We start from the raw sequence: 27,735 nt of genomic DNA on the forward strand, positions 1-27,735 counted from the left end.
AATTGTGAAGGTGATATCAAAGAAGAGGTCCTATGTTAACATGTAACTTGGCCTGTTAAGTTTTTGTTGATTGAAAGAGCTTTTGATTTCTGTAAATATGACCTCCTGATGCTGCAAATTCAACAAATTACCATTTTAGTTCTCTTTACAACCATTAAAATGTTTTGATCTCTGTTGTGCATAATAATTTGAAACAGTGCATTTCGAGTTTACTTCTAAAAAAAAAAATCTGTTATCATTAGGAGATTTGTTCAATAAAATTTGCATTATACTCCAACGGTTGATGGTTTGAAGATTATACTGACTGTCATTTGCATCGACTATTTAGGAAAATCAGCGAAAAATAACATTTGCATAATAATTTGGAACGCGGTGTATAGTGAGGGACACAACAGAGGATAGGTGATTATTACAAACCACAAGCTTCAGCACTCAGAGGCCCTGTTCTGTGAGTTACGTGGTTAACGCTTCATACCCGAGCTATTGTTGCTCCTAGACGCTTCCACTTCACAATAATAACACGTACATGTGACCAGGGCAGATCTAGCAGAGAATAATAGCACTTACAGGTGACCGGGGCTGCGGGGCATATCTAGCAGATAGTAAATTTCACATGACGACGTGTGGTAAAGGTGGCATCCTATGCAAGTGCCACGTGTAAAGTCACTGAGCTCTTCAGTACGACCCATACTAATAGTAATGTTTGTCTATGGAGATTACATGACTGTGTGCTTGATTTTATGCACAGGGAGATATGCAGCAGAAAATTTTGTCGGCAGCACATGAATATGAATGCTTGTTTTCCAGATTATTGGCCCACATGAAAGGGCTCTCACTCTTCCTGGTTGGCACCTTCGTCTTTTGTACTTCTAATGCCCACCACTACGTTTTCTCCCTCCCACGTCACTTATTAGGTCAAATAAGCAGAGATCATAAGCCAAAAAATATTGTCAAATATGATACAATTCTAGACAAACATTTTTCCCCACACCGTTAATTTGGGCACATCCCAACATTCATATTATGGCCGCGCCAACCCAGTGGTTTCACTGAAATTAGATCTACAGGGGTCCGAATGTGCATATATGATTATAGCAAACCAGATGTAGCGGCGCAGTCATTATATCCAGTCATATGATTTTTATTAATTTTTTTTTATATCAAAATAAGGTTTATTTTGAACAGAGTTTTAAGTTCATGTCACTTCACAAATGCCAGGGCTGATCCAGAAACCCAAATAAAACCTTCGATATTGAAACACTGAAAAACAATGCTTTAATCTGTGCACTTGCCGAAAAAAAAAAAAAATTCTGTTTCAAGGCCTCAAGGAAACGAAACATCGGAGACATGCTACATCATTCGTATGAGACTGCAGTGGAGGAAAGGAAGAGGATTAAAGTGCTTTTTTTTTTGTTTTTGTTTTTTTGTCTTTTTTGGAAACATCTTAACAGAAACCTTGGCAAAACGGGGTTTGTAGTAACTAACAATCGTAAGAACAAACCTCTCTCTAAGCAGCCGCCATTCAGAGCCGGGAAAAGAATCAAAACGCTGAACAAAGTCTTCAAGTCTACATTGTCCTTGTACAAAGAGGTGAAGAAAACAGCAAAAAAAAAAAAAACGTCTCCAGCTCGAGGCTGCGGCAGCCGGAGGAGAAGCCCTCCGCTACAGGGCATCATTAACCCTTCAAACCACAAGTGTTTTAGTGACCGCCTCACAAGTAGTCGTCATCCGATGTGTCGCTGCTGCTGGTCTCCGTATCCTCGTCCTCGTATGTAGTCCTGAAAGTGCTGCTTTTCCAAGGATCAAACCTGAACTCTAAAGAGAGGCCATTTTTCAGGAGGCCGTTCTTCCGGAGTCCATTCTTCTGAAGCTGGCAAGAGATAATGGGCGTTAAATAGACAACAGAACCAAGACTCACAATCTCTGCTTGCTGTCATTATTTACTTCCAGTTGATTTAAAATCTATCCTAGTTGTGTGTTGGACACACAGGTGCGTGGCTTGTTACAGTTATCAGTGCTGTGTCTTTATCAAGGCACATCCGCGCTGTCATACACGTGATTTGTTTTTAGGCTGGGTTCACACAACCTAATTTCAGACGTAAACGAGGCGTATTATGCCTCGTTTTACGTCTGAAAATAGGGCTACAATACGTCGGCAAACATCTGCCCATTCATTTGAATGGGTTTGCCGACGTACTGTGCAGACAACCTGTCATTAACGCGTCGTCGTTTGACAGCTGTCAAACGACGACGCGTAAATTGACTGCCTCGGCAAAGAAGTGCAGGACACTTATATACATTATATGCAGGACACTTCTTTGCAACGTCATTTGAGCCGTTCTTCATTGAACTCAATGAAGAGCAGCTCTAGATTTACGAGCGTCTCAGAGGCCTCGCATAATTCGAGGAGGAGCATTTACGTCTGAAACGAGGCAGCTGTTTTCTCCTGAAAACAGTCTGTCATTTCAGCCGTAAAAGCCACTGCTCGTGTGCACATACCCTAACAGTGTAGGGGCCATGGCACTCCTGCTAAACGTTTGTTCTCCTGATCAATTGGGGTCCTAATTATAGGCCATGGAAAACCCCTCTAGGACCAGGTTCACACAGTGCAGTTTTTGTTGTCTTTTTTTCGCCTCTGCAGTGGCTCATCTCCTGTGAGAACAAAGGATCAGGGATGTTGAAATCCAACAAGAGTAATCCTAAGTCGTCGTCCCTACCCCATCTGCCGTTGGAGAGTCATGACACCCCCTTCCAATGTGTAAGACCACCTTTAGTGACTGTCTCTTTAAAAGATGGTGATCGGGATGCGACTACTCTGCTGTGTGACGGTCTAGGAGAACACATTACATCTACGGATTTCGCAGGTTCAGATTTGTGTTACCGATTGTCCACGATTACCTGTTCACTAATGGCTTGAAACTCCCTCATCTCATCTTCAGTGAGTGGTGCATAGGTCTCATCGTTCTCGCTGTCCTCTTGCCAGCCCATTTCCTTCAACAACCTAGAAGTCAGAAGTTTGTTATTGAGGATCCTTTATCTGCACCCGCAATAAAGTCTTAAAGGGGTTGTCTAGGATTAGAAAAGCATGGCTGCTTTCCATCAGAAATAGCGCCACACCTGTCCATATGTTGTGTGTGGTATTGCAGCTTAGTTTCATTAATTTCAATGGATCTGAGTTGCAATACGTGAAACAACCTATGTACAGGAGTGGCGCTATTTCCAGTAGAAAACAGCCTTGTTTATGGATTCCTGGACTATCCCTTTTAATATGGATAAATTGTATTAGTCAAACAAACATTCACCTCACGTATAATTGTTCAATACCGACTCCAATTATTATTTTTTGGTTTACATTACAGAATAGGAAATTGCTTAACCCCTTAAGGATCGGGCCAATTCTGGTCTTGAGGGCAGAACAATTTGACATTTTCGTCTTTGCATCCCAGCGCTCGTAACTTTTTTTGCTCGATGTAGCTATATGAGATTTAGTTTTTTCTGGACGTGTTTTACTTTATGTAGGTGCCATTTTTTTTGGACATTTACATTATGGTTTTATTTATATAAATGTTTCATTGAATTTTTTTTACAGCACACACCGATCAAAATAAATAATGTTATAGTGTATTTACACAGGTTGTTTATGGTCAGGAGGATGCCAAATCTGTGTATATTTTATGGTTTAGGAGTTCTATTTTGTAAAGTTTATTGTAAAAATTTTGCTTGTGTGTGTTTTTTTTTTTAAGTTTTATTTGACATCACTTTTTTTATCATTTTTTTATTATTCCCATAGGGAGATTTTTCATTTTGATCTTTTAACTTTAATGTACTGGCACATATCCATATACCGATCGTACACAGACAGTTAACAACAGGAAATATGGTCAGACAGCCCTGGGGTACTTCAATGGACCCTGGGCTGCCTGCCCATATATGGTATGTCCCTCGACCGTGTCACAGGGAATCTGACACGTTCAAAGGGGGGGGGGGGGGACCCCTTATCTTTCCTTTGAATGCCGCAATCAGCTGTTGCCCCACTCCTGACCGCGCGGGGACACTTGTTGTGCCCGCGTGATCAGCATGACGTCTATGCCACTCATGATGCGGCAACGTCAAGCGTCAACAACAGATTAAAGAGCCTCTAAACCCGATTACAAAATATGAGCAAGCGCATCATGTGCAAAGTGGCCCATTCACTTCAATGCAGCCCAGCTGCAATACGACACGCAACCTATGTACAGGAGTGGCGCTATTTGATGGGAAAAAAAGCAGCAATATTTGTCTAATCCTGCACAACTGAAGAGGTTTCTTAACATTAATAGAGAATTTGAAGAAAAGGGGAGTGTTCTGGAAGGTGAGGAAGATGCCAGTGTCCCTACTAGATATTTTTATGTACTGATGATTTATGCAAAACGTTATCATGACAGTCAGGTATGCTTTAAAGCCTTGCTTTACTAAAAATGGATTTGGGACTGCAGTTAAAGCGATTGTACATGATTAGAAAAAGCATAGCTGCTATCTTTCAGGAACAGTGCCACACCTGTCTAATGGCTTTGTCTGGTATTGCAATTCATCTACATTGAGGTAAATGAAGCCGATCTGCAATACCACACACAACTTTTGGAGAGGTGGGGCACTGTTTCTGCACATATCTCAGCTTATTGGAGCGGAGACACAGGGAATGTGACACTGGAGATAATGACAGCACCACAATGCAATACCACCACATACCAACATGGCATCTATATACTAATAAATATAATGCATAACACAGCCCCAGAATATGACAGGGAGGCAGCAGAGATGCTTCTGAACAACCATGGATACAACCTCTGCTTCCAGTCAGTGGTGAATACCTGTGCTCTGCTTCCAGTGAACTAGACAGAACGTCCTCCTGAGGAAAGGTAGAAGACCGCGTGATTTGTCTGGAAGCGAACGAATTTACATTTCCTCGGGAGATTTCGCCCTGATCAAAGTTTAAATTGATGTCCCGTTCATGGCAAGTGCTTCTTCTGTTCTGCAAACTGGAATCATCCACATCCTGCAGAGAAAATATAACAGATGGGAGGAACAGGGAGACGGCAAACATGATTTAGGCCTAATTCACACAAGCGTGTTTCATGTCCGGGTTACGCGCGTGAAAATAACACGTCGCATGGACCTACGCAAGTCAATGGGGCCATTCAGACATTCAGTATTTTTCACGCAGCGATGCAATGCAATGACATAAAAATTATTTTTTTCCCCATAAAGTTATTCTGCAAAAGTAGTAGGGGAAAAAAACAACAAAAAAAAACATAAAAAATAAAACCTAGAAGTTTTTCATTTCGCTGTAATTGTACAGCCTCCTAAAATAAAAAAAGGTAACCCTTTATTTATGCTGTACTCGGAAATTTAAAAAAAAGCAGAAAAAAAAAAGCCAGAATTGCAGTTGTTTTTTTTATTCCCTTACAAAAAGTTAATAGAAGTTCTAAAATTACAACTCATCCCACAAAAAAAGAGCCCTCACGCGGTTCGGTCATTGAAAAATTCTTGCTGTCCTAGACGCCAAAATAAAAAAGGCATCAATAAAGTGTGCCAAAACAACTCGCAATGGTTGTGTCAAATGTATTCTGGCGCCGTTACTTGGTGCTAAATAGTGGTGGTCCTCTATGTCAGACGAGAGGTGGAACATAACCCAGCATTAATTCGATTAGTCCCTATAGGTTTTATATTAGGTTAAGCCTCTACCTCATCCACTGAAGTCGGAGACGCATCCATGGAGTCCGGGTGTGCAGACTGATTTGGTCTGTAGCTTTCATCAGAAGAATCCAGAGAGATGGAACTTTCCAGCTTGTGTTCCTCCAACTGCAGAAAACTCTGTTCCTATGTGACAAAGGACAATTGTTAGCAGCTACGTCAGGCTGCCCCTAAAAGACTAGAACCCCCACTGGATCAGAATTGCATAAGTAAGGCCCCATTCACATCACATTTTAGCCCTACATTTAGCATGTACACCAGGAAAGCTCCCGAAGTACACGCTGGAGGTGTCCATAGAACTCTTAGCCCGACCGGCCGAGAGTGTCCTTTTGGCCTCCGTCGGGCTGGTGTACGCTGGTATATTTTTGTTTCTTTTTTTAAAGTAGTATAGTAACTACGCTATTTCATAAAACTGGATCCATAAAAATAAAATTGAAAAAAAAAAAAGGATACAGTGCGGTACAAAGTTTTTGGGTTTATTTAATTTAAAAAAAAAGGAGCCTATGGGTGGCATATGGCATCCGTCAACGCCTTTGTTTAAAGGGGTTGTCCAGGCACGGGGCGGTTTTTTCATACTGATGACCTAGGCACAGGATAGGTCATCAGTATATGATCAGTGGGGGGACACCCAGATCCCGCACCTATCAGCTGCTCCGGCTGCCTCTCGACACCGGATGTTATGCACTGTATGGTGCCGGAAGCAGATGGCTCTGGTCACAGTATGGCGGATGTGCTGGGTTAATGCAGCTTGGCCGCTATACTCAGACCAGAGCCATCTGCTTCCGAGACGGACATCCGGTGTCCGGAGAAGCTAATTGGTGCAGGGTCCGGGTGTCAGACCTCCGCAAATCATATACTGATGACCTGGAGGTACAAATAACTACATACGGCTCAATGCAGACAAGCTTTACTAGATATCAGTCTGGGGGATATTCCAGTTGATATAAGATGCCCGATAGGACATATATTGATAGCTACTAGATACCATGTTGCACAGAGGTGGCAAACGGCCGAGGATTTGAATCTATCAGAGGTGCTTAATAGAGTATTCCTACATTTCCAACATGAGCTACATTATGCTACATCGAAAGGGCTGAGGGAGACACGTCTGGCTGCCTGGGCTCGGTGGACGGACGAGCCTCATGTCCGTTTACTCCTCCGAAAAACACTCCATCAGCTTGGGATAGCGATTATATGCTCACGCCTCCATGATTCGCTTGTTGTGATAGCGATTATATGCTCACGCCTCCATGATTCGCTTGTTGTGATAGCGATTATATGCTCACGCCTCCATGATTCGCTTGTTGTGATAGCGATTATATGCTCACGCCTCCATGATTCGCTTGTTGTGATAGCGATTATATGCTCACGCCTCCATGATTCGCTTGTTGTGATAGCGATTATATGCTCACGCCTCCATGATTCGCTTGTTGTGATAGCGATTATATGCTCACGCCTCCATGATTCGCTTGTTGTGATAGCGATTATATGCTCACGCCTCCATGATTCGCTTGTTGTGATAGCGATTATATGCTCACGCCTCCATGATTCGCTTGTTGTGATAGCGATTATATGCTCACGCCTCCATGATTCGCTTGTTGTGATAGCGATTATATGCTCACGCCTCCATGATTCGCTTGTTGTGATAGCGATTATATGCTCACGCCTCCATGATTCGCTTGTTGTGATAGCGATTATATGCTCACGCCTCCATGATTCGCTTGTTGTGATAGCGATTATATGCTCACGCCTCCATGATTCGCTTGTTGTGATAGCGATTATATGCTCACGCCTCCATGATTCGCTTGTTGTGATAGCGATTATATGCTCACGCCTCCATGATTCGCTTGTTGTGATAGCGATTATATGCTCACGCCTCCATGATTCGCTTGTTGTGATAGCGATTATATGCTCACGCCTCCATGATTCGCTTGTTGTGATAGCGATTATATGCTCACGCCTCCATGATTCGCTTGTTGTGATAGCGATTATATGCTCACGCCTCCATGATTCGCTTGTTGTGATAGCGATTATATGCTCACGCCTCCATGATTCGCTTGTTGTGATAGCGATTATATGCTCACGCCTCCATGATTCGCTTGTTGTGATAGCGATTATATGCTCACGCCTCCATGATTCGCTTGTTGTGATAGCGATTATATGCTCACGCCTCCATGATTCGCTTGTTGTGATAGCGATTATATGCTCACGCCTCCATGATTCGCTTGTTGTGATAGCGATTATATGCTCACGCCTCCATGATTCGCTTGTTGTGATAGCGATTATATGCTCACGCCTCCATGATTCGCTTGTTGTGATAGCGATTATATGCTCACGCCTCCATGATTCGCTTGTTGTGATAGCGATTATATGCTCACGCCTCCATGATTCGCTTGTTGTGATAGCGATTATATGCTCACGCCTCCATGATTCGCTTGTTGTGATAGCGATTATATGCTCACGCCTCCATGATTCGCTTGTTGTGATAGCGATTATATGCTCACGCCTCCATGATTCGCTTGTTGTGATAGCGATTATATGCTCACGCCTCCATGATTCGCTTGTTGTGATAGCGATTATATGCTCACGCCTCCATGATTCGCTTGTTGTTTTGCCTTTTTGTTTATGATGATTGCCTCATTTCTTTGTTAATAGTTTTTATTCATTTTATTTGTCTTTACAATGCACTACATTGCTTTGTACTACAACATATAGATGTAATCTTGTATGGCTAGAATATGCCATTATTCTGATATTATGTATATGGCCAGGAGACAATGTAATGTACATGTTTTTTTTTTATGTTACGTGCGTTTTACTGCATTTCTTGTTGTGCTTTGTTTTTTTCATTTGTATTCTTCAAATCAATGAAAACCTATTGAACCACATATACTGATGACCTATCCTGCGGCTACGTCATCAGTATGAAAAACCGTCCCGTGCCCAGACAACCCCTTTAACATATACGTCGGGAGCTTTTCCCGGCGTATACACTGAACGTAGGCCAAAATATGTGATGTCTACATAGCCTTATGAGGGACTCCAGTAATAAAGGGTTTTCCGACATGCCTCCTTAGTAACTTCCAGAAAAAATGGACTGTGGCACTATGAGGAACCGCTTTGGCACCAACGTTGATTTGAAAGGCCCTTTGTTGATTTGTCAATATAAAGTTTTGGAAACGTGCAGTGGAGGTCCAAGCTCTAAGACCAATGATCTTCCGACACGTCTTTATGATGTAGGATTTTTGCCTGGAGTTTCCCTTTAAGAATTGTATTTTTACATTGAGCTTACAATAATCTCCCTTCACAACAGAACACTGGGAAGTTACCTGAGTGGGACTTGCTTCTTTGGGTTCTGGGCTCTTAGGGGCATCAGTTCCACTCTTCACAGCAGGAGTGCGAGAACTTGTTGCAATTGGGTATCCAGAGAGTGAGAAGTCATCTTTCATCCCTTTCCTAATGACCAGCATTCGTGAAGGTCTGGATTTACTATTCAGAGGATATTCTGTACAAGAAGAATAGAACAAGTAAGAAACTCAACCACTTAAAGGGGATGTCCAGTAAGAACCCTCGACAATGTGCTCGTCGGCTGGAAGTAGCCACACGGTGCTCATTTCCCTGCAGTAGTCGCATGTTTTGCGCCCGTATTTTCGCACCCTTTTCTGAGAAATGCAGAGTGATACATAAATACCCTACACAATTAATTTAACTGCTTAACCCCTTAATGACCGGGCCTGAAAAGACCTTAATGACCAGCTCAATTTTTCTGTTTTTGCCTCTCTGCGCTTCAGCAGCCATAACTTTTTTATTTTTTCACTGACGTGGCTGTATGAGGCCTTGTTTTATGCGAGAGAAATAGTATTTTTTTTTTCCCCACAGTTTGGGGGTACAAAATTTTTTTTTTACGGCGTGAATATAGGAAAAAGCGATTCTCTGAATAGTTTTTTTTTGTTTCTTTTTTATCCCGTTCACGTTTCACGCTAAATAACCCATTAGATTAATTCTTCAGGTTATTACGGTCGTGTAGATACCTAATATGCGTAGGTTTTTTGTTTTTATTTAGCGTAGGGGCAATAAAATGTATTTAATGCAAAATAAAGACTCTTTTTGGGACTTTTTTTATTTATTTGTTTTGTTATTTTTTTTTTTTTTGAATCCCATCAAGGGATAACTATTTGTAACTTTATTTTTTACTTGTAATGTATTAGCATACTCCTGTACGCTATGACACAGGCTGCTGATCGGGCAGCACATAGTGTGCCCGAACAGCAGGCACACGGAACAGACAGCCCTGGGGTCCTTTTGTAGGTCCCCAGTGCTGACTGCAGAGGGATTCCCCAGTGTTTGATCGCATCACTGGAATCCCGGTGATGCAATCAAAGAGGGGAATTCCCTTTGATCTTGCCGTGGTCACGGCCCGCGGTAATCAAAGGGTTAAACAGCTGGGGTCCGAATGTTTGCCGACCCCAGCTGTGTTCAGGAGGCTTCTCTAAGATCAGGAGCTGTTAGTAACAGCTCCTGCTTAGAGGACGAGCGCTCTCACGAGCGCTCATCAGCCTGATCTGCAGCGACGCCAAAAGACGTCTCTGTAGACTAAGCACCCGCACCGCCTGACGTCAAAAGACAGTGGGCGGTTGGGAAGGAGTCAAGGACCAGGACAATTTTTTATTTATTGATCGTCTTTGCATTCCTATTTGCACTTTTTGGTACATACACATTAGCGTTTAAGTCATATTCTTTTTTATTTTTGGCAAAAATGCAGAAAAATATAAATTCTGATGCAGTTTTTTATTTCTTTGTTATGGCATACACCGATCATCAAAAGCGATGCTATAAATTAATTGTACAGGTTGCTGTGGTCGTGACAATACCAATTATGTGTATATTTAAGAACGTTTATTTATTGTAAAAAAAATAAAACAAAATAAATCTATTTCCAGCATTTTTTTCTTTTAATGTTGATGATTATGGCTAATAGTTCACGAAAACCCAAAATTTCAGTTAGTTACATAGTTTGTACGGTTGAAAAAAAGACATGTCCATCAAGTTCAACCAAGGGACGGGAAAAGGGAAGGGAAACATTTCTACACATAGGAGCTAATATTTTTTTGTTCTAGGAAATTATCTAACCCTTTTTTAAAGCCATCTCCTGTCCCTGCTGTGACCAGCTCCTGTGGTGACTATTCCATAATCAACACAAAATACATAATAAAGGTTTCCTAAGGCCCTATTTACACCACAGGGATTCCCAGCCGTGTGACGGCCAGTGAAAAAAACGGCCATCACACGGCCGCAGTAGGAACAATAGACCCCAAATGGGGCTATTCACACAACTGTTTTTTTTGACCACCCGGTAAACCAGGCTGTCGAAAAATGCAGCATGCCCTATTTTGGGCCGTTCTCCCGACCGCACGGCTCCCACAGAAGTCTATGGGGCCGAGTAAAGCACGGCTGCCACTTGGATGTGATCCGAGTGACGGCCGTGCTTTCTGCTGCTCGCTCTCTTCCCCTCACAAAGCGAAGTGCATGTGAAGAGGAAGAGGAGATTTTTTTTTCTCCCTGCAGGAGAAGAATCCTAATCCCCGGCCACAGCTTCGGCAACGAATTCCGCTCCACAAGAAGTCTGGGCCGGTGATTCCGCACCCTTAGAAGTCCCTGACTTCACCGTCCATATATGGACAGCGACACCAAAGACTTCTCCTGAAGCGGAATCCCCGGTCACAGCCGTCCCTGACACAGCTGTGGCCGGTGATTCCGCTCCAGGAGAAGTCACTGTCCATATATGGACAGTGAAGTCTGGGACTTCTGCTGGAGTGGAATCACCGGCCGACGGGCTCTGCTCACATGACAGTGTCCGAGTGTTGACCGATAAAAACGTCCATTTTGGTTAGTTTTTTTTACTCGGCCGTTTTTGCATCTGTTCCGGGCCGTGTTTCCGTTTTTAACGCCCGATTTTGCATCTGTTTGTTTCCCTGTCCGTTTTAAAAACGGATGAATTTCATTTGTCAATTTTTTGCCACACACTTCCCTCTGTAGATACTGCCAGAGCCCCCGTCAGGAGTGCCACACAGCCCTCTTTTTAGGTAATGCCACACAGCCCCCCTTGTAGGTAATGCCACACAGCCCCCCTGCAGGTAATGCCACACAGCCCCCCTGCAGGTAATGCCACACAGCCTTCTGCAGGTAATGCCACACAGCCTTCTGCAGGTAATGCCACACAGCCCCCCTGCAGGTAATGCCACACAGCCCCCCTGCAGGTAATGCCACACAGGACCCCTGCAGGTAATGCCACACAGGACCCCTGCAGGTAATGCCACACAGGACCCCTGCAGGTAATGCCACACAGGACCCCTGCAGGTAATGCCACACAGGACCCCTGCAGGTAATGCCACACAGGACCCCTGCAGGTAATGCCACACAGGACCCCTGCAGGTAATGCCACACAGGACCCCTGCAGGTAATGCCACACAGGACCCCTGCAGGTAATGCCACACAGGACCCTTTTACATAGCACACCCCCCCCATAGATGGCACCCACCCTACCTTTCTGTAGATAGCGCCACCGTTCCAGGAGATGTCCCTGACTTCAATGTCCATATATGAACAGTGAAGTCGGGGACTTCTCCTGGAGCGGAATCCCCAATCCCCGGCCACAGCGTTGCCGAAGCCGTGGCCGGGGATTGGGGATTTCGCTCCTACATGGAGCAAGAAAATACCCTCCTCATCACATGCTCTTCGCACTGTGAGGAGGAGAGAGCGAGCGACGGAAGACACGGCCGTCACTCGGCACACATTCCAGTGATGGCTGTGTATTACCTGGGAGAACGGCCGAAAATAGGGCATGTCCTATTTTCCTGGGCCATCAAAAAAAAAAATCGGTCGTGTGAATAGCCCCATTTGGGGTCTATTGTTCCTACTACTGCCGTGTGACGGACATTTTTTGAACGGTTGTCACACGGCCAGGAAACCCTGTCGTGTGAATAGGGCCTAAGCCTTTAAAAGGACTGGTCTGCTGCTCAGTGGTCCAAAGTCCTGTTTTCTGATGAAAATTTTGCATTTCATTGGGAAATCAAGGTCCCAGAGTCTGGAGGAAGAGTGGAGAGGCGTCAATCCAAGTGTCTTGCGGTCCAGTGTGAAGTTTCCACAGTCAGTGATGGTTTGGAGAGCCATGTCATCTGCTGGTGTTGGTCCACTGTGTTATATCAAGTCCAGAGTCAGCGCAGCATCTACCAGGAAATTTCCCAGCACTTCATGCTTCCCTCTGCTGTCAAGCTTTATGGAGATGCTGATTTAATTTTCCAGCAGGACTCGGCACCTGCCCACACTGCCAAAAGTACCAATACCTGGTGTAATAACCACAGTATCACTGCGCTTGATTGGCCAGAAAACTCACCTGACCTGAACCCCATAGAGAATCTAGAGGGTATTGTCAAGAGGAAGATGAGAGACACCAGACCCAACAATGCAGAAGAGCTGAAGGCCACTATCAAAGCAACCTGGGCTTCCATAACACCTCAGCAGTGCCACAGGCTGATCACCTCCATGCCACGCCGCATTGATGCAGTAATTCATGCAAAAGGAGCCCGACAAAGTACTGAGGGCAGATACTGTACATGCTTTTCAGTAGGCCAACATTTTGGTATTAAAAACAATTTTTGAAATTGGGCTTATATAATATTCTAATTTTCTGAGGCACCAAATTTTGGGTTTTCATTATCTGTTACCCATAATCATCAACATTAAAAGAAACAACTGCTGGAAATAGATCACTCTGTGTGTAATGAATCTATAGAATATATGAGTATAACTTTTTGAATTGAATTACTGAAATTAATTCACTTTCTGATGATATTCTAATTCATTGAGAAGGACTGGTGTGTATGTATGTATGTATGTATGTATGTATGTATGTATGTATGTATATATATATATATACACACATACATACATACATACATACACACACATATATACGCTTTTATGGGGAGTTTTTTTTACTGATTTTTATTTCCTGAACATGTTTTTTTATTTTTGTTTAATATATAATCATTTTGATCATATATTATTTATTTTTTTAAACTATAATGTACTGGCATATACCTATATCTCCCCATACATTAGCCTGTGTACTAATAGTACCCAGGCAGTTGTAAGGGCATACCTAAGTATGCCCTAACAGAGACTATTGTTAAACATCCCTGGCATCCACAGCCTATCAGGCCATGCTAGGAGTTGTAGTTTTACAATAGCTGGAGACCACTGCTATAGCCCATAAAGGAATACATGGAATAAACACTAAGGAATTAGAAAGTTTAAATACATTTTATTGTTTTACTAGTAAACAGAAAGCCCGCAGGACTCACCCCATACTCCTGCAGCTACAGACTTGTTTTGGTTAAACTCTTTTTCATGCTCTGGGTTCAAAGAAGGCTGCAAAACATAAAATACATCAATATACCAGCACAAAAAAATAAAAATGTCTAAATACTAAATGCTTAAAAGTAGTTTAATAAACAGGAAAAGACAGCACTATTGAAAAAAAACAAAAAAAAAGTCCCAGTCTAGTGGTTAACAGACTTTACATCAAAGAGCTTGAGTCCACCGTCAGGGCTCCAGCTCAGCAGTTTTAACTGCTTGTTCATCCGTCTAATAGCAGTTTTTCCTGCTTTAACATATTCTATCGTTGCATTGGTCCGGATGATCCCTCTCTATCTAACAAAGGGAAGGGGAAATGTGTAGCGAAAGAACGCTTAGGCTTCGTTCACATCTGTGTTGGAACTCAATTCATGGGCTCCGTCTGAACTTTCCGTCAGAGGAACCCATGAACGGAATCTAAACGAAAAAAAAAACGGAAACCATAGGTTTCCATATGCATCACCATTGATTTCAAGTGACGAATCCGGTGCAAACGGTTTGTGTTTGTCACTGTTATGTAAGGGTTCCGTCGTTTTGACGGAATCAATACCATAGTCGACTGCGCTATTTGTTCCGTGAAAACAACGGAACCCTTACACAATGGGGACAAATGGAAACCATTTGTATCGGATCCGTCACCATTGAAATCAATGGTGATGCAAACGGAAACGTATGATTTCCGTTTGTGTCTGTCGGGGCTCCGTTCCGACGGAAAGCTCCGACGGAACGGAGCCCTAGCTGTATCTATAGGAGGAGCAGCAGTCCTCTTTTACTTTGTAACACTATGTAAACAATCCAGTATAGCTGTTAAGGATACAGTGCTTCGCTACAGTGTTTCATTTCCCTCATTGGGTTGGAACCACACTTTGCTGTACCTTGATTTATCTGCCCACAATCACATATGCCAATGTAGGGAATTTGCATCACATGTAAGCTATAAGTGATTGAATATCAGTCGCAATTCACCTTGAATGCCACTATTTTTTTTTTTATAGCATATCTAATAAGTTATATTTTATCCACTACCTTTTTTAGTGATATTGTACTTTCCAAGTGGACATATCTGACAATTCTTTGTGATATTTAACAGGCTGTTGGTTGCAGTTTGAGGTCATGCTGTGACTTTCTGCTGTGACCGAGGTAGAGAGAGCTGTTGAGCACACCACGCTAGAGGAGTACACCAGACGGATATAAACAGAAATATGCAAACGCCACGTCCTACAATTATGACATACATCTGCCATTGGAAAGCGTCGTTTACTACTCTTTCCAATACCACTGAACAGGTATACCAAGCATTATTGGCCAGATATAGGACATGAGGATGCTCTTGGCATAAGTCCAAGTCCATAAAAGTGTATACGCTAGGTGTACATACCAAACATGATGTGAACAGAGCCTGGGGCCATGTTCCCACACGGCAGAAAAGTTCAGCTGTAGGGATAATTTGAAATCTGCATGTCTTTCACTTGACAGATTTAGTCGATTTGCATTGTAACGGGTTAAATCTACTGCAAGTCTAGAAGAAAGCCGCAACAACATTTGCAGATGATATTGAGCGCTGTAAAGTAATCCACACAAAGGAGGAGGATAATATAATATTACAGAGGGGTTTGGAGAAGTTAAAAGCGTGGGCGGAGAAAAGGCAAATTGCATTTAATGTGGATAAAATAAGTTTCTACACCTGGACCCATGAAACATATTTTACAATTATGCATTAAATGGTAAAACACTGAGTAAAACGAACACTGAAAAAGATTTGGGGATATTGGTGGACAGTAAACTTAACTTTAGTAACCAGTGCCAGGCAGCTGCTGCCAAGGCAAATAAAACCATGGGATGCATCAATAGAGGAATAGATACTCATGACCAGAACATCATTTTGCCTCTATACAAATCACTAGTCAGACCACATGTGGAATATTATGTGCAGTTTTGGGCACCTGTGTATAAGGAGGACATACGGGTGCAGAGAAGGGGGACCAAGGTAATTAAGGGAATGGGCGGATTGCAGTACCAAGAAAGGTCATCAAACCTGGGGCTATTCAGTTTAGAAAAAACATGGCTTAGGGACGATCTAATTACAATGTACAAATATATAACTGAACAGTACAGAGATCTTTCTGTAAGAGCAGTCACACTATGGAACCTCTCCTGTAAGAGCAGTCACACTATGGAACCTCTCCTGTAAGAGCAGTCGCACTATGGAATCTCTACTGTAAGAGCAATCACACTATGAAACCTCTCCTGTAAGAGCAGTCACACTATGAAACCTCTCCTGTAAGAGCAGTCGCACTATGGAATCTCTACTGTAAGAGCAGTCACACTATGGAACCTCTCCTGTAAGAGCAGTCACACTATGGAACCTCTACTGTAAGAGCAGTCACACTATGGAATCTCTACTGTATGAGCAGTCACACTATGGAACCTCTCCTGTAAGAGCAGCCACACTATAGAACCTCTCCTGTAAGAGCAGTCACACTATGAAACCTCTCCTGTAAGAGCAGCCACACTATGAAACCTCTCCTGTAAGAGCAGTCACACTATGAAACCTCTCCTGTAAGAGCAGTCACACTATGAAACCTCTCCTGTAAGAGCAGTCACACTATGAAACCTCTCCTGTATGAGCAGTCACACTATGAAACCTCTCCTGTAAGAGCAGTCACACTATGAAACCTCTCCTGTATGAGCAGTCATACTATGAAACCGTTCATGTAAGAGCAGTCACACTATGGAACCTCTCCGGTAAGAGCAGTCACACTATGGAACCTCTCCTGTAAGAGCAGTCACACTATGAAACCTCTCCTGTAAGAGCAGTCACACTATGGAACCTCCTGTAAGAGCAGTCACACTATGAAACCTCTCCTGTAAGAGCAGTCACACTATGGAACCTCTCCTGTAAGAGCAGTCACACTATGGAACCTCTCCTGTAAGAGCAGTCACACTATGAAACCTCTCCTGTAAGAGCAGCCACACTATGAAACCTCTCCTGTAAGAGCAGCCACACTGTGAAACCTCTCCTGTAAGAGCAGTCACACTATGAAACCTCTCCTGTAAGAGCAGTCACACTATGAAACCTCTCCTGTAAGAGCAGTCACACTATGGAACCTCTCCTGTAAGAGCAGTCACACTATGAAACCTCTCCTGTAAGAGAAGTCACACTATGAAACCTCTCCTGTAAGAGCAGTCACACTATGAAACCTCTCCTGTAAGAGCAGTCACACTATGAAACCTCTCCTGTAAGAGCAGTCACACTATGAAACCTCTCCTGTAAGAGCAGCCACACTATGGAACCTCTCCTGTAAGAGCAGTCACACTATGGAACCTCTCCTGTAAGAGCAGCCACACTATGGAACCTCTCCTGTAAGAGCAGCCACACTATGAAACCTCTCCTGTAAGAGCAGTCACACTATGGAACCTCTACTGTAAGAGCAGTCACACTATGAAACCTCTCCTGTAAGAGCAGTCACACTATGAAACCTCTCCTGTAAGAGCAGTCACACTATGAAACCTCTCCTGTAAGAGCAGCCACACTATGAAACCTCTCCTGTAAGAGCGGCCACACTATGAAACCTCTCCTGTAAGAGCAGTCACACTATGGAATCTCTACTGTATGAGCAGTCACACTATGGAACCTCTACTGTAAGAGCAGTTGCACTATGAAAACTCCTGTAAGAGCAGTCACACTATGAAACCTCTCCTGTAAGAGCAGTCACACTATGAAACCTCTCCTGTAAGAGCAGTCACACTATGAAACCTCTCCTGTAAGAGCAGTCACACTATGGAACCTCTCCTGTAAGAGCAGTCACACTATGAAACCTCTCCTGTAAGAGCAGTCACACTATGAAACCTCTACTGTAAGAGCAGCCACACTATGAAACCTCTCCTGTAAGAGCAGTCACACTATGAAACCTCTACTGTAAGAGCAGCCACACTATGAAACCTCTACTGTAAGAGCAGCCACACTATGAAACCTCTACTGTAAGAGCAGCCACACTATGAAACCTCTACTGTAAGAGCAGCCACACTATAGAACCTCTCCTGTAAGAGCAGTCACACTATAGAACCTCTCCTGTAAGAGCAGTCACACTATGGAACCTCTACTGTAAGAGCAGTCACACTATGAAACCTCTACTGTAAGAGCAGTCACACTATGAAACCTCTCCTGTAAGAGCAGCCACACTATGAAACCTCTCCTGTAAGAGCAGCCACACTATGAAACCTCTCCTGTAAGAGCAGTCACACTATGAAACCTCTACTGTAAGAGCAGTCACACTATAGAACCTCTCCTGTAAGAGCAATCACACTATGGAACCTCTCCTGTAAGAGCAGTCACACTATGGAACCTCTCCTGTAAGAGCAGTCACACTATGAAACCTCTCCTGTAAGAGCAGCCACACTGTGAAACCTCTCCTGTAAGAGCAGTCACACTATGGAACCTCTCCTGTAAGAGCAGTCACACTATGGAACCTCTCCTGTAAGAGCAGTCACACTAACACTTTGCCACAAGATATTGCGATGTTTGATTCATTGAACAAGTTCAAGAAGGACCTGGACGCCTTTCTTGAGATATATAAATTATACAAGTAACGAGTACTAGATTCTGGAGAAGGGTCAGTGATGCAAGGATTTACGCTGATTGCCATATTTGGAGTCGGGAAATATTTTTTCACTAATGAGGAAATGGGCATTGGGATTTTGCCTTCCCCTTGACCAACACTAATATTATAGGTTGGAATTGATGAACCTGTGTCTTTTTTTCAACCTTAACTATGTAGTTTGGGCACGCTGTGGATTTGAATGCCCTCAAATACGTGCAGATCTTTTCTGCTGATCGTGAATGGGATTTTGTAATATTCTTGCTGCTAAATTTTGACAGAAAATCCAACAAATACGCCAAAACCAGAAGTAAATCCTACAGGGAGGAAATGGTTTCGTAAAGCCACAGAGATTTATAAACGTGACCCTGTATATTTGTACAATGGCTATATACATACAAAATCTTCAGCTTCAAATTGCTTGCGTCTTTCACGATCCTCTTTTCGAGTTGCATCATTCTCTGAAAAACTCCCCTCACGAAGCCAGTGGCTTTTTCCACCATGAAACGTGCCACTACGAGAGCGGGAGCCTGTGCCATTCAGTGTAACACTGTGATTTATATTCTCGGATCCATTCCTGCCTTGTGAGCGCCAGCCATTTTTTTCTTTTCTCCCAAAATTACCTATATCCACAAACCAAGAAGGGATATGTGGATTAATGTGGTAAAAGATTCAGTCAAGATGCAAAAACTAAAGCGTTGTGTCAAAATTTAGTCCCAGCATGCCGAACCCGAATAGGTCTGAGGCTAGATAACAGAAAAACTTTGGACCTCCCCCACTTTTCTTTTTTTTTTTTGTAAAGTTTCCCTTTCAAACACATTTCGAGAGGTCCTCAATATATTTAAAAAAATAAATCCAATTCCTCACTTAAAGGGGTTGTCCAGTTTAGAAAACCCATGGTCATACACCCTATTAGGGAATTCTAAAATAATAGAGGGGGGTGTCTTCTGTTCAGGATCCTCATATCTTGGTCAGAGTGGAGAGCATTTATAATGACCATCTCTCGCTCTGGAGGACCTGTCCTGTATTACACAGACAACCAATTGATATGAATGGGCGCTATGTAATGCCTAAATTCACCTATGGAAGTGCTGTAGGGAAACTGAACACAAACTGCCGCGTTTCCCCAATGATTACAGCTGATCGCTGGGGGTCTCAACAAGGGGACACTTAGTGATCAACTTATTGTCAAAAGACCCTTCTAATAATCAGACGGTCCAAAGTGGAGATCTGATTTGATCTCCTCCTCTCTTTTGTTTCTATCCTGCCTCATTCTGTATGTGTCCCCGGAGACCAGCCAACCCCCTCTCCTTACAAACCTAATACAACTAGCGGCAAAAAGGGACATTCCACCCAGGGAAAGTCCAAAAGACCAAGAACATTAATAAACCTCATTCCCTCTACTAAGCAAAGTACTGACTGGAGGACCCCATGCTACCTACATCTAGGTATTATTTTCCTTCACATGTGGGGTGCATTGGATCTACCATGAGACGTTAAAAATTTCCTGGTTCTAGAGTGAATTACTTACTGTATAACCAAGCCATTAATGTACAGTACAAATATATCCCAATAAACCATTTCCCCTTCAGTGGCCACCCCATAGTGGATAGACCTGTGGCGATCAGCTGATGGTCAAGAGGACTTTTTCGCCGAGAGGTTGTCCTAACATCTTCTATAAAGCTAAAAACAGACATTGAAGGGAATCGGTCAGCTTAATAATGGTATCCTAAGGGCACCATCTACAGGTCCTTTTACACGGGGCCAAAGATCAGGTAAACAGGTACTAGTACGTATGCTTGCACCCAATCATTGGCCCGTGTAAACAGAGCAGCAAAAGCTCGTTTGTCGGCTGATCACATCTTTTATCTGTCGCCCCCCATTACATTTCAATAGTTTCTCCGTTTAAATGGAGCAAACGTGAGCAGATCAACACGCTGTTATCGTCGATTGGCGTTCATTACCACCAGCTAAATAGGATCAAACGCCTAACTATCCTTAACTTATACTCCTATGAATCGTTGTAAGCCACAACTACACCAGTAATGCTTGTTGAAGTAAAAAGCTCCAGCATGGATCCTCTATTATCAGCAGCGTAACTATAGGGGCTGCAGAAGCTCCTGTTGCAGAGACCAATACTACAAACAACATGTGATATTTGGAGTTTCTGTTCTAGATTTTGCAATGAGGGTCCAGGAGTTCCAAATAATAAAAAAAAAAAATTCTCCCCCAAAAATAAAACCTACCACCACTGGAGCGACCAAGAGCGGCATCAAATGCATCTGAAGAATTGTGACGTCTCCGGATCACGTTGTATCGGCTGTCCAGGCGCACCAAGCTTTCAGAATGCTTCTCAGTGTTCAAAGCGGTCTACAATAATAAATCATGTTTAATGTGCAACCATGCTGGAAAATAGACACTGCAAAACGGTTTCCACAAATGTATTACAAAACCGCTGCAGCACAGAGTTTTACAATGGTCCGTAGCCTGTGCTTTTTAAGCACTCTATAGTCATCTATAGTTTACAGATGGGCTCCAAATGCAGGGATCCCGCTAATATGAAAATAATTGGGAGTTGCATTTATTGTATCTTCCCGCTCCATCAGCCTGTGTGCCATCAATAGGGAAGGAAAACCCTCGTCCAGTTCATTGGGGGACACACACCATGGGTATATGCTAGGAGGCGTGACACCAAGAATAAAAAAGTTTTGGCTTCTACAGTATATACCCCTCCTTCAGGCAATGAGCTAGTCAGCAGTAGGAGAATAAGAACAAGAATATCAGAACCATTATAGAAAACCATGTCCAACGGACAGCCATATAAAAACAATCAAAAGAGGGGTGGTAGCTGTATCACACTATTGATTGGACGAGAAAAGGATTTGACGGTGAGCACTTAAAAAATCCCATGTTCTCATTCGTCTCATTGGGGGACACAGACAACAGTGGCGTCCAAGAGCAGTCCACATCCAAAAAGAGGATGTAAGTATATACTTCAGATGTCCACAAGACCTTGCGACCAAGGAAAGCGTCTGCGAAGCCTAAGGTATGCACCCTGTAATGTTTGGTGAACGTGTGCAAAGACGACAAGGTCTTGCAGAGCTGAAGAGCCGAGGCCTGAAGACAAACAGGCCAGGAAGCACCTACCACCCTAGTGCAATGGGCCGTAAACATCAGCGGGGGTTGCTTTTGTTTAATCCGGAAGGCCTCGCAAATAGTCCACGGCTGCCATCCAGTGATTGTAGCCTTAGAGGCTGCCAAGCCCTTTCTCAGACCCTCTGGGACCAAAAAACAAGGAGTCAGAGTGACGAAAGGAAGAAGTAACCAAAAGATAAGAGCATTCTTAGGGTGCATCGGACACGGGCAGAAGGACTGCAAAACAATATATCTTTGTCAAGGTGGAAGGAAGAGACTAGCTTAAAGGGTTACTAACCTTTCAGAGAACTTCTGATGTCTGAAGTTTTGATCGGTGGGGGTCTGAGCACTGAGACCTGCACCGATGGCTAAAATAAAATGGCAGACGTGCTCGGGTGAGCCGATTCATTTCTGATCGTAAAGCCGATGTAACGGTGTACGGGCCCACAGACTTTCTATTGAGTCTGTACACCGTTGCATCGACTTTCCGAGAAAAGCCGCTCAGAAAGCAAGCGGTTCAGCACAGCTCACTGGAATGCTTCTGCCACTTCGTTTAAGCGATGGGTGTGATTCTCAGTGCTCAAGACCCCCACCAATCAAAACTTCTGACATGTCACTAGAACATGTCAGAAGTTTTCGAAAAGGTTAGTTATTCTTTAGGCAAAAAAAAAAAAAAAGGGCACCGTGCCTTAACTTCAGGGAGAGTAAAATACCCGTTAGTGACCAAGATAATTCACGACCGAGTTGTCAACCCCGGAACTGACGATTATCCGGAGAACAGGTACGAGAAGCTTCACCCATTCCAGAGTTTTGGATGCTTCTGCCATCGCCGACGAACTCAAGTGTCCTACCTTGGTGATGGAGGTAGGTGACTGACGTGACATTGTCTGTCTGGACATGGCCAGAAGAGTCGTCCAGTGACTGAGTCATAGGATGATCGCCCTCCATTGCAGAATGTTAACTGAGAGAATGGTTTCCTGGTGGGACCAGAGGCCCTGGGCCGTGAAATTCCAGAAGGCATCTAACCCAACACAAAGCTGGCATCTGTGGAGAGGACCTGCAAGCAAAGAGGGATAAGGAAGCGGCCCCGAGAGATCACCAGGGAGGAAAGACACCATAGAGGAGACCGGAGGTCTGTCAAGTAAAGAAGGATTCAGTAATCTAGGAAACCCGGAGAGTGGTTCCACCTGGAAAGGATCAACTTCTGGAGTGATGCGTGTAAAATTAGGAAACGGGAATGGCCTTGATGGAAGCCACTATGGTGCCCAGAAGCTTCATACAAAAGCGGAGGGTGGTGGGAGTACCGGCCGCAGAGTGCGGACTCCCTGCTGCAGGGTGGACAATTTCTCAGGAGGAAGGGAAACCCATGCCGAGTCGGCGTAGGACACTATTCCCAGGAAGGTGAGTCTCAGGCAGGAAGTCACACAGGATTTGAATTGCTTGACAATTCATCCGAAACAAATCATGGTATCCAAAGTAATTTGAAGTTGTCCTCTCAGGACTGAGACTTGATGATTATGTAGTCTAGATAGGAGACAACTAAAAACCCTCTGTAACGAAGAATCGCCATAATCACAGAACAAACTTTTGTAAAACAAAAACTTGCGGGGCCGTCGACAGGCTAAACAGGTGAGCCACAGTAGTGGTGAGGAGAGACTGCAAATCACAGAAAGTGCTGGTGGGACAAGCAAATGGGGACGTGCAGGTACAAATCCCTGATGTCCACTGACAAGAGGAAATCCCCGTTATATGGAGGCGATTACCAACCGGAGGTACCCCATGCATTTCCCCTTTTTAGATCCAGAAAGGGGCGAACTAAATGTCCTATTTGGGGGGACAACAAAAAGGTTTGCGTAAAATTCTCAATATTCTTGGCCTGAAAGAACAGGGACAATAACTCCTCAACTAAAGAGTGTCTATTGCTTGAAAAAAAGGGGGTTGCCCTGGCAAGAGACGGAGGGGATGTGGACTGGTAGAACCTGTCAGGAGGAAGGTGTACAAACTCTATGTTGTGCCCTGAAGAGTACGTCCCGCACCCAGGCGTCAGAGATGTGAAAGAGGCAGACTTCTTTGAAGAATAGAAGTCTATCCCCCACTAGAGACACTGGGTTTACCCACTGCAGGGTTAGATACGTGAGGGCAGGAGTGCCAAGAGGAACAGGTTTGAAGGAAGTTCTGTTCTTATAGTCCTGGTGGGACTGCTGTCTGGATGCTCGTGGAAAGAGGAATCTACGAAACGGACAAAAACGAGGTCCTGGTTTCCTGGAATTATAATTGCAGCGAGGCAGGCGAGTGCTTTTCCCACCTGTTGATTCTGAGATGATTTAGTCTAAGCGGGTCCAAAAAGATGGGAGCCAACGGAGGGAAAAGACGTCAAGGAGTATCTGCAGGCCAGCATCTGAGCTATGCTCTTTGGCACACTGCTACCACTGAAGAGGAGGCGCAAGCCTCAAGCCGACTCGCATCATGGGAGGCTTCGAACAGATATTTAGTAGTGTCTGACAGGTGGTGAGAGATTCACCAGATCTTCAATGGGCACCCCTGAAAAGAAACCATGGTGGAGGTGGCAAGCCCATTCAGTAGAGCGAGATCGAGAAGCGTCAAAGGAAAATCTGGGAGAAAAAAAAGTCAATGTGACGTCCAAAGGAACGCGGAATGAGGCAGAGTCTGCCATAAAAAGAATAGTGGTCTTGGCCAGACAGCAGACTGAATGATCCACAGCCGTAGACTTCGTCCATTTTGAGAGAATATGCTCTGGATCTTCTATACCTTTCCAGACGAGAGGTCTGGGCAAATTTCCCTATCAAAATGCTTTGATTCCCTTGAGACTACAAAGGTTTGTGCGGTCACCTGGGGCGAAGGAATGTGACTTTTTCCACAGGGGGAGTATTCTCCTTTGACGTCTGACATGATAGTATAGATGTCTCAGTGTTACTCAGTTGTAACTGGGAAAAACCGAATGACTGGGTTGTAGGGTGTAATGGCCGCCTGAGATTACATAAGAGTGTTCTAGATATATGCTCCTCTACTGTCAATTACTGGTTCAGTGTCTGAGAAGGGCTTAGGTATAAGGAAGGGGTGACAAAGGCAGATCCTACCAGTTTGGAGAGTGAAATATATGGTCACAGTGCCAACAGCAGCAGCCCTCGAGAGGTCTTGTGAATTTATGTCCCTGCTCGTCTGTAATAAGCAGAGAGCAGGAGATGACCCGCCCCTCTTCACAATGCCGCAATTGGTCACGGACGTTCATGTGAAAGCCGCGCATCAATCGCGAGCCAGGAGCAGAAGCGCCACTACCCCCCCCCCCCCCCCTGACAGAAACCTGAAAAAAGAAAAAAAAAGAAAAATCGCAGTCCGCAACGGGAAATGGTGGATGTGGGATGCAGGTCATAGAGTACCATGTCCCCACCATAGATATCCCCAGGGAAGAGTCCGCAGTCGGTCTTGTAGAAGCACCACAAGAAAGGGGTCACCCGGCGCCAAAGAGTGAGACCACGCACCAGGACAAAATGCACCAGAAATGCCCCAGGCGCATTAAGAACCAATAATGGTGGGGGGGGGGATAATACTGGTGGGGAGCAAAGGGGGGGACAAACTTTAGGCTGGTGGGCGACAGAGGCGCTTATGATCTTGTCTTCAGCATGGCAGGGGGACAACAGTGAATTCCAACTGAGCATCCACCAGATGTTGTGGAAAATAGGGAAACCGTATCACCCCTGTTACCATGATATAAGAGAGGAAAAGAAAAAAATTAACATAAAAAAAGCTGTATCAGCAAGGGTGTCTGCCTCCTACATACACTAAGCGAAGACGGACTAGCTCAGTTCCTGATGGAGTGGTACATACTGTAGGAAGAGCCAACACTTCCTTATCCTTAGCGTCACACCTTCCTAGCAGTCACAACATCTACCCATGGTCTGTGTCATCCAATAAAAGTGTTATTAAAAAAAAAAAAAAACACACAAAAACACATCTGGGCATGGCCAACCCATCCGGGAACATTTAGGGTACGTGCACACACAAACTCAAATAAATCTCAAAATACGGAGCTGTTTTCAAGGGAAACCAGCTCCTGATTTTCAGAAGTTTTTTAAGCCACTCGTGATTTTCACGGCCGTTTTTCTATAGAGTCTATGAAAAACGGATGAAGAAGTGACATGCACTTCTTTTTGCGGCCGTTTTTTTAAGCGGCCGTTTTGAAAGACGGCCCATCGGAACAGAACGCCGTTTTTCTTATTGAAATCAATGGGCAGATGTTTGGAGGCGTTCTGCTTCAGATTTTTCAGCCATTTTTCGGGACGTTTACGGCCCGAAAAACGGCTGAAAACACTCCGTGTGAACATACCCTTATGGTTACTTCTGGTCTATGACCAGCTGAACTCCGCATGGCCATCCTGTCACATGATCTCCACTTATAAGAACAGAAGTCACATGACAGGATTCCCATGCACAGAAGTCTGTTGGTGCTACCATGGCAACCCCAGAGCAAGCACAATATCTACAGCGGTCAGGAAATGGAGAATCACAAAACATGCAAATGAAAAAAATGCATTTCCAACCTTTATAATCTACTTAGCTAAATTATTTATAAGTGCAGAACCAGTTGATGTGGTTTTTGCTGCACTAAATGCCATCTAAGGCCTAGTTCAAACAAAGTGTTTTGCATTCAGGAAAAATTTGCCTCAAAATTTCTTCAGGAATTTTGAGGCAGATTTTGACCTGCCTGAGCTTTTTTGCCGCAGCTTTCACAGAGTTTTTCGCCTGCGGCCATTGACGATAGTACAAAGGGTGGGGGAAAAAAACAAAAAAACGTAATGAGAGATGCTTGTAAACGAGCGCCGCGTTATTTTTCTCCCCCCATTGTTTTCAATGAGAGGACAGAGGCGGAACGTTGTCAAGAAGGGACATGCCGCTTTTTCCCCCCCGCGAGCCGCAAAAAGCCGCCCGGGAAAAAGACGCCTCTGCCTCCCATTGGAATCAAAGAGAGGGCGATTTCGGCCATTTTTTGGCGCAGATTCCAAAAGCGATTTCTGCGTCAAAACCGCGCCGTAGGTGCATATAACCGCACTGAGGGAAATACTTCAAAAACATATTTTAGGGGGAACCACTCTATGAAATCCACATAAAACACCAAATTGTGAGGACTACAAGTACAAAGGATTCTTGATGGTCTTACACAACCTCCCAGCAACAATAACTAGCTAAGCAAGTCACCCCCCAGGGTCACGCGGAAGAGCCCAAGCCAATGCTTTCTGTACCTTTGAGGAGGATGGCGGTGTAGGGAAACTAAGCCAGGCTGGAGCAAAGTCATGCTGCGCCATTTAGGTCAAGTCAGTTGGATGAAGCGAAACAAGGTTCTAACACCTCATTGCAAGCCCCTGTGAAGACATGTAGAGAAGACACATTACAGCAGAAAAATATAGGCCTTAAACTAGCTTACAGACTGTGGTCCTGGGTAAGCCTAGGGCCACATGTCTCAACTAAAATTCTTTGAAGGTTTGACTTATTTGCAAATTTTAACTTTTATCAGACCAGATCCTGAGAAGCAAATTAAAAAATTCCAACCAATATAATCGTACTTCCGGTTGTAATAAAACGGCTGCAAAAAAACCATAAAATACGATATCTCCAAGTATTAGAAACAACAATTTAGCTGCTGATAATTTACCGGTACAGGGCCATTTTTAGGTTTTGGGTGGGAAATAACTATTTTGTCTGTAGTATAAAGCTTTAACCCCTTAGTGACCAGCCCATTTTAGGCCTTAATGACCAAGCTATTTTATTCGTTTTTCTATAGTCGCATTCAAAGAGCTGTAACGTTTTTATTTTTTCGTCTACATAGCTGTATGAG

At 43.9% G+C, this 27,735-nt stretch overlaps 1 protein-coding gene across 2 annotated transcripts in view; it reads right to left on the reverse strand.

The window, feature by feature from the left end:
- Positions 1-1,120: 1,120 nt before the first annotated feature.
- Positions 1,121-27,735, reverse strand: part of GPBP1 (GC-rich promoter binding protein 1) — a 32,262-nt gene continuing 5,647 nt past the window's right edge. For both annotated transcript variants that reach the window (XM_075842404.1, XM_075842410.1), the window contains exons 2-10: positions 27,143-27,262; positions 20,996-21,119; positions 19,149-19,372; positions 14,100-14,166; positions 9,066-9,241; positions 5,728-5,862; positions 4,854-5,038; positions 2,899-3,001; positions 1,121-1,870 (exon numbers count right to left, since the gene is read on the reverse strand). In XM_075842404.1, coding sequence (XP_075698519.1) covers positions 1,712-1,870; positions 2,899-3,001; positions 4,854-5,038; positions 5,728-5,862; positions 9,066-9,241; positions 14,100-14,166; positions 19,149-19,372; positions 20,996-21,119; positions 27,143-27,205 — 1,236 coding nt within the window. In that variant the 5' untranslated portion in view covers positions 27,206-27,262 and the 3' untranslated portion in view covers positions 1,121-1,711. The remainder of the gene's footprint in view (positions 1,871-2,898; positions 3,002-4,853; positions 5,039-5,727; positions 5,863-9,065; positions 9,242-14,099; positions 14,167-19,148; positions 19,373-20,995; positions 21,120-27,142; positions 27,263-27,735) is intronic.

This window comes from Rhinoderma darwinii, chromosome 1 (assembly GCF_050947455.1).
Source record: "Rhinoderma darwinii isolate aRhiDar2 chromosome 1, aRhiDar2.hap1, whole genome shotgun sequence".
In the NCBI taxonomy this organism is placed as follows: domain Eukaryota; kingdom Metazoa; phylum Chordata; class Amphibia; order Anura; family Rhinodermatidae; genus Rhinoderma; species Rhinoderma darwinii.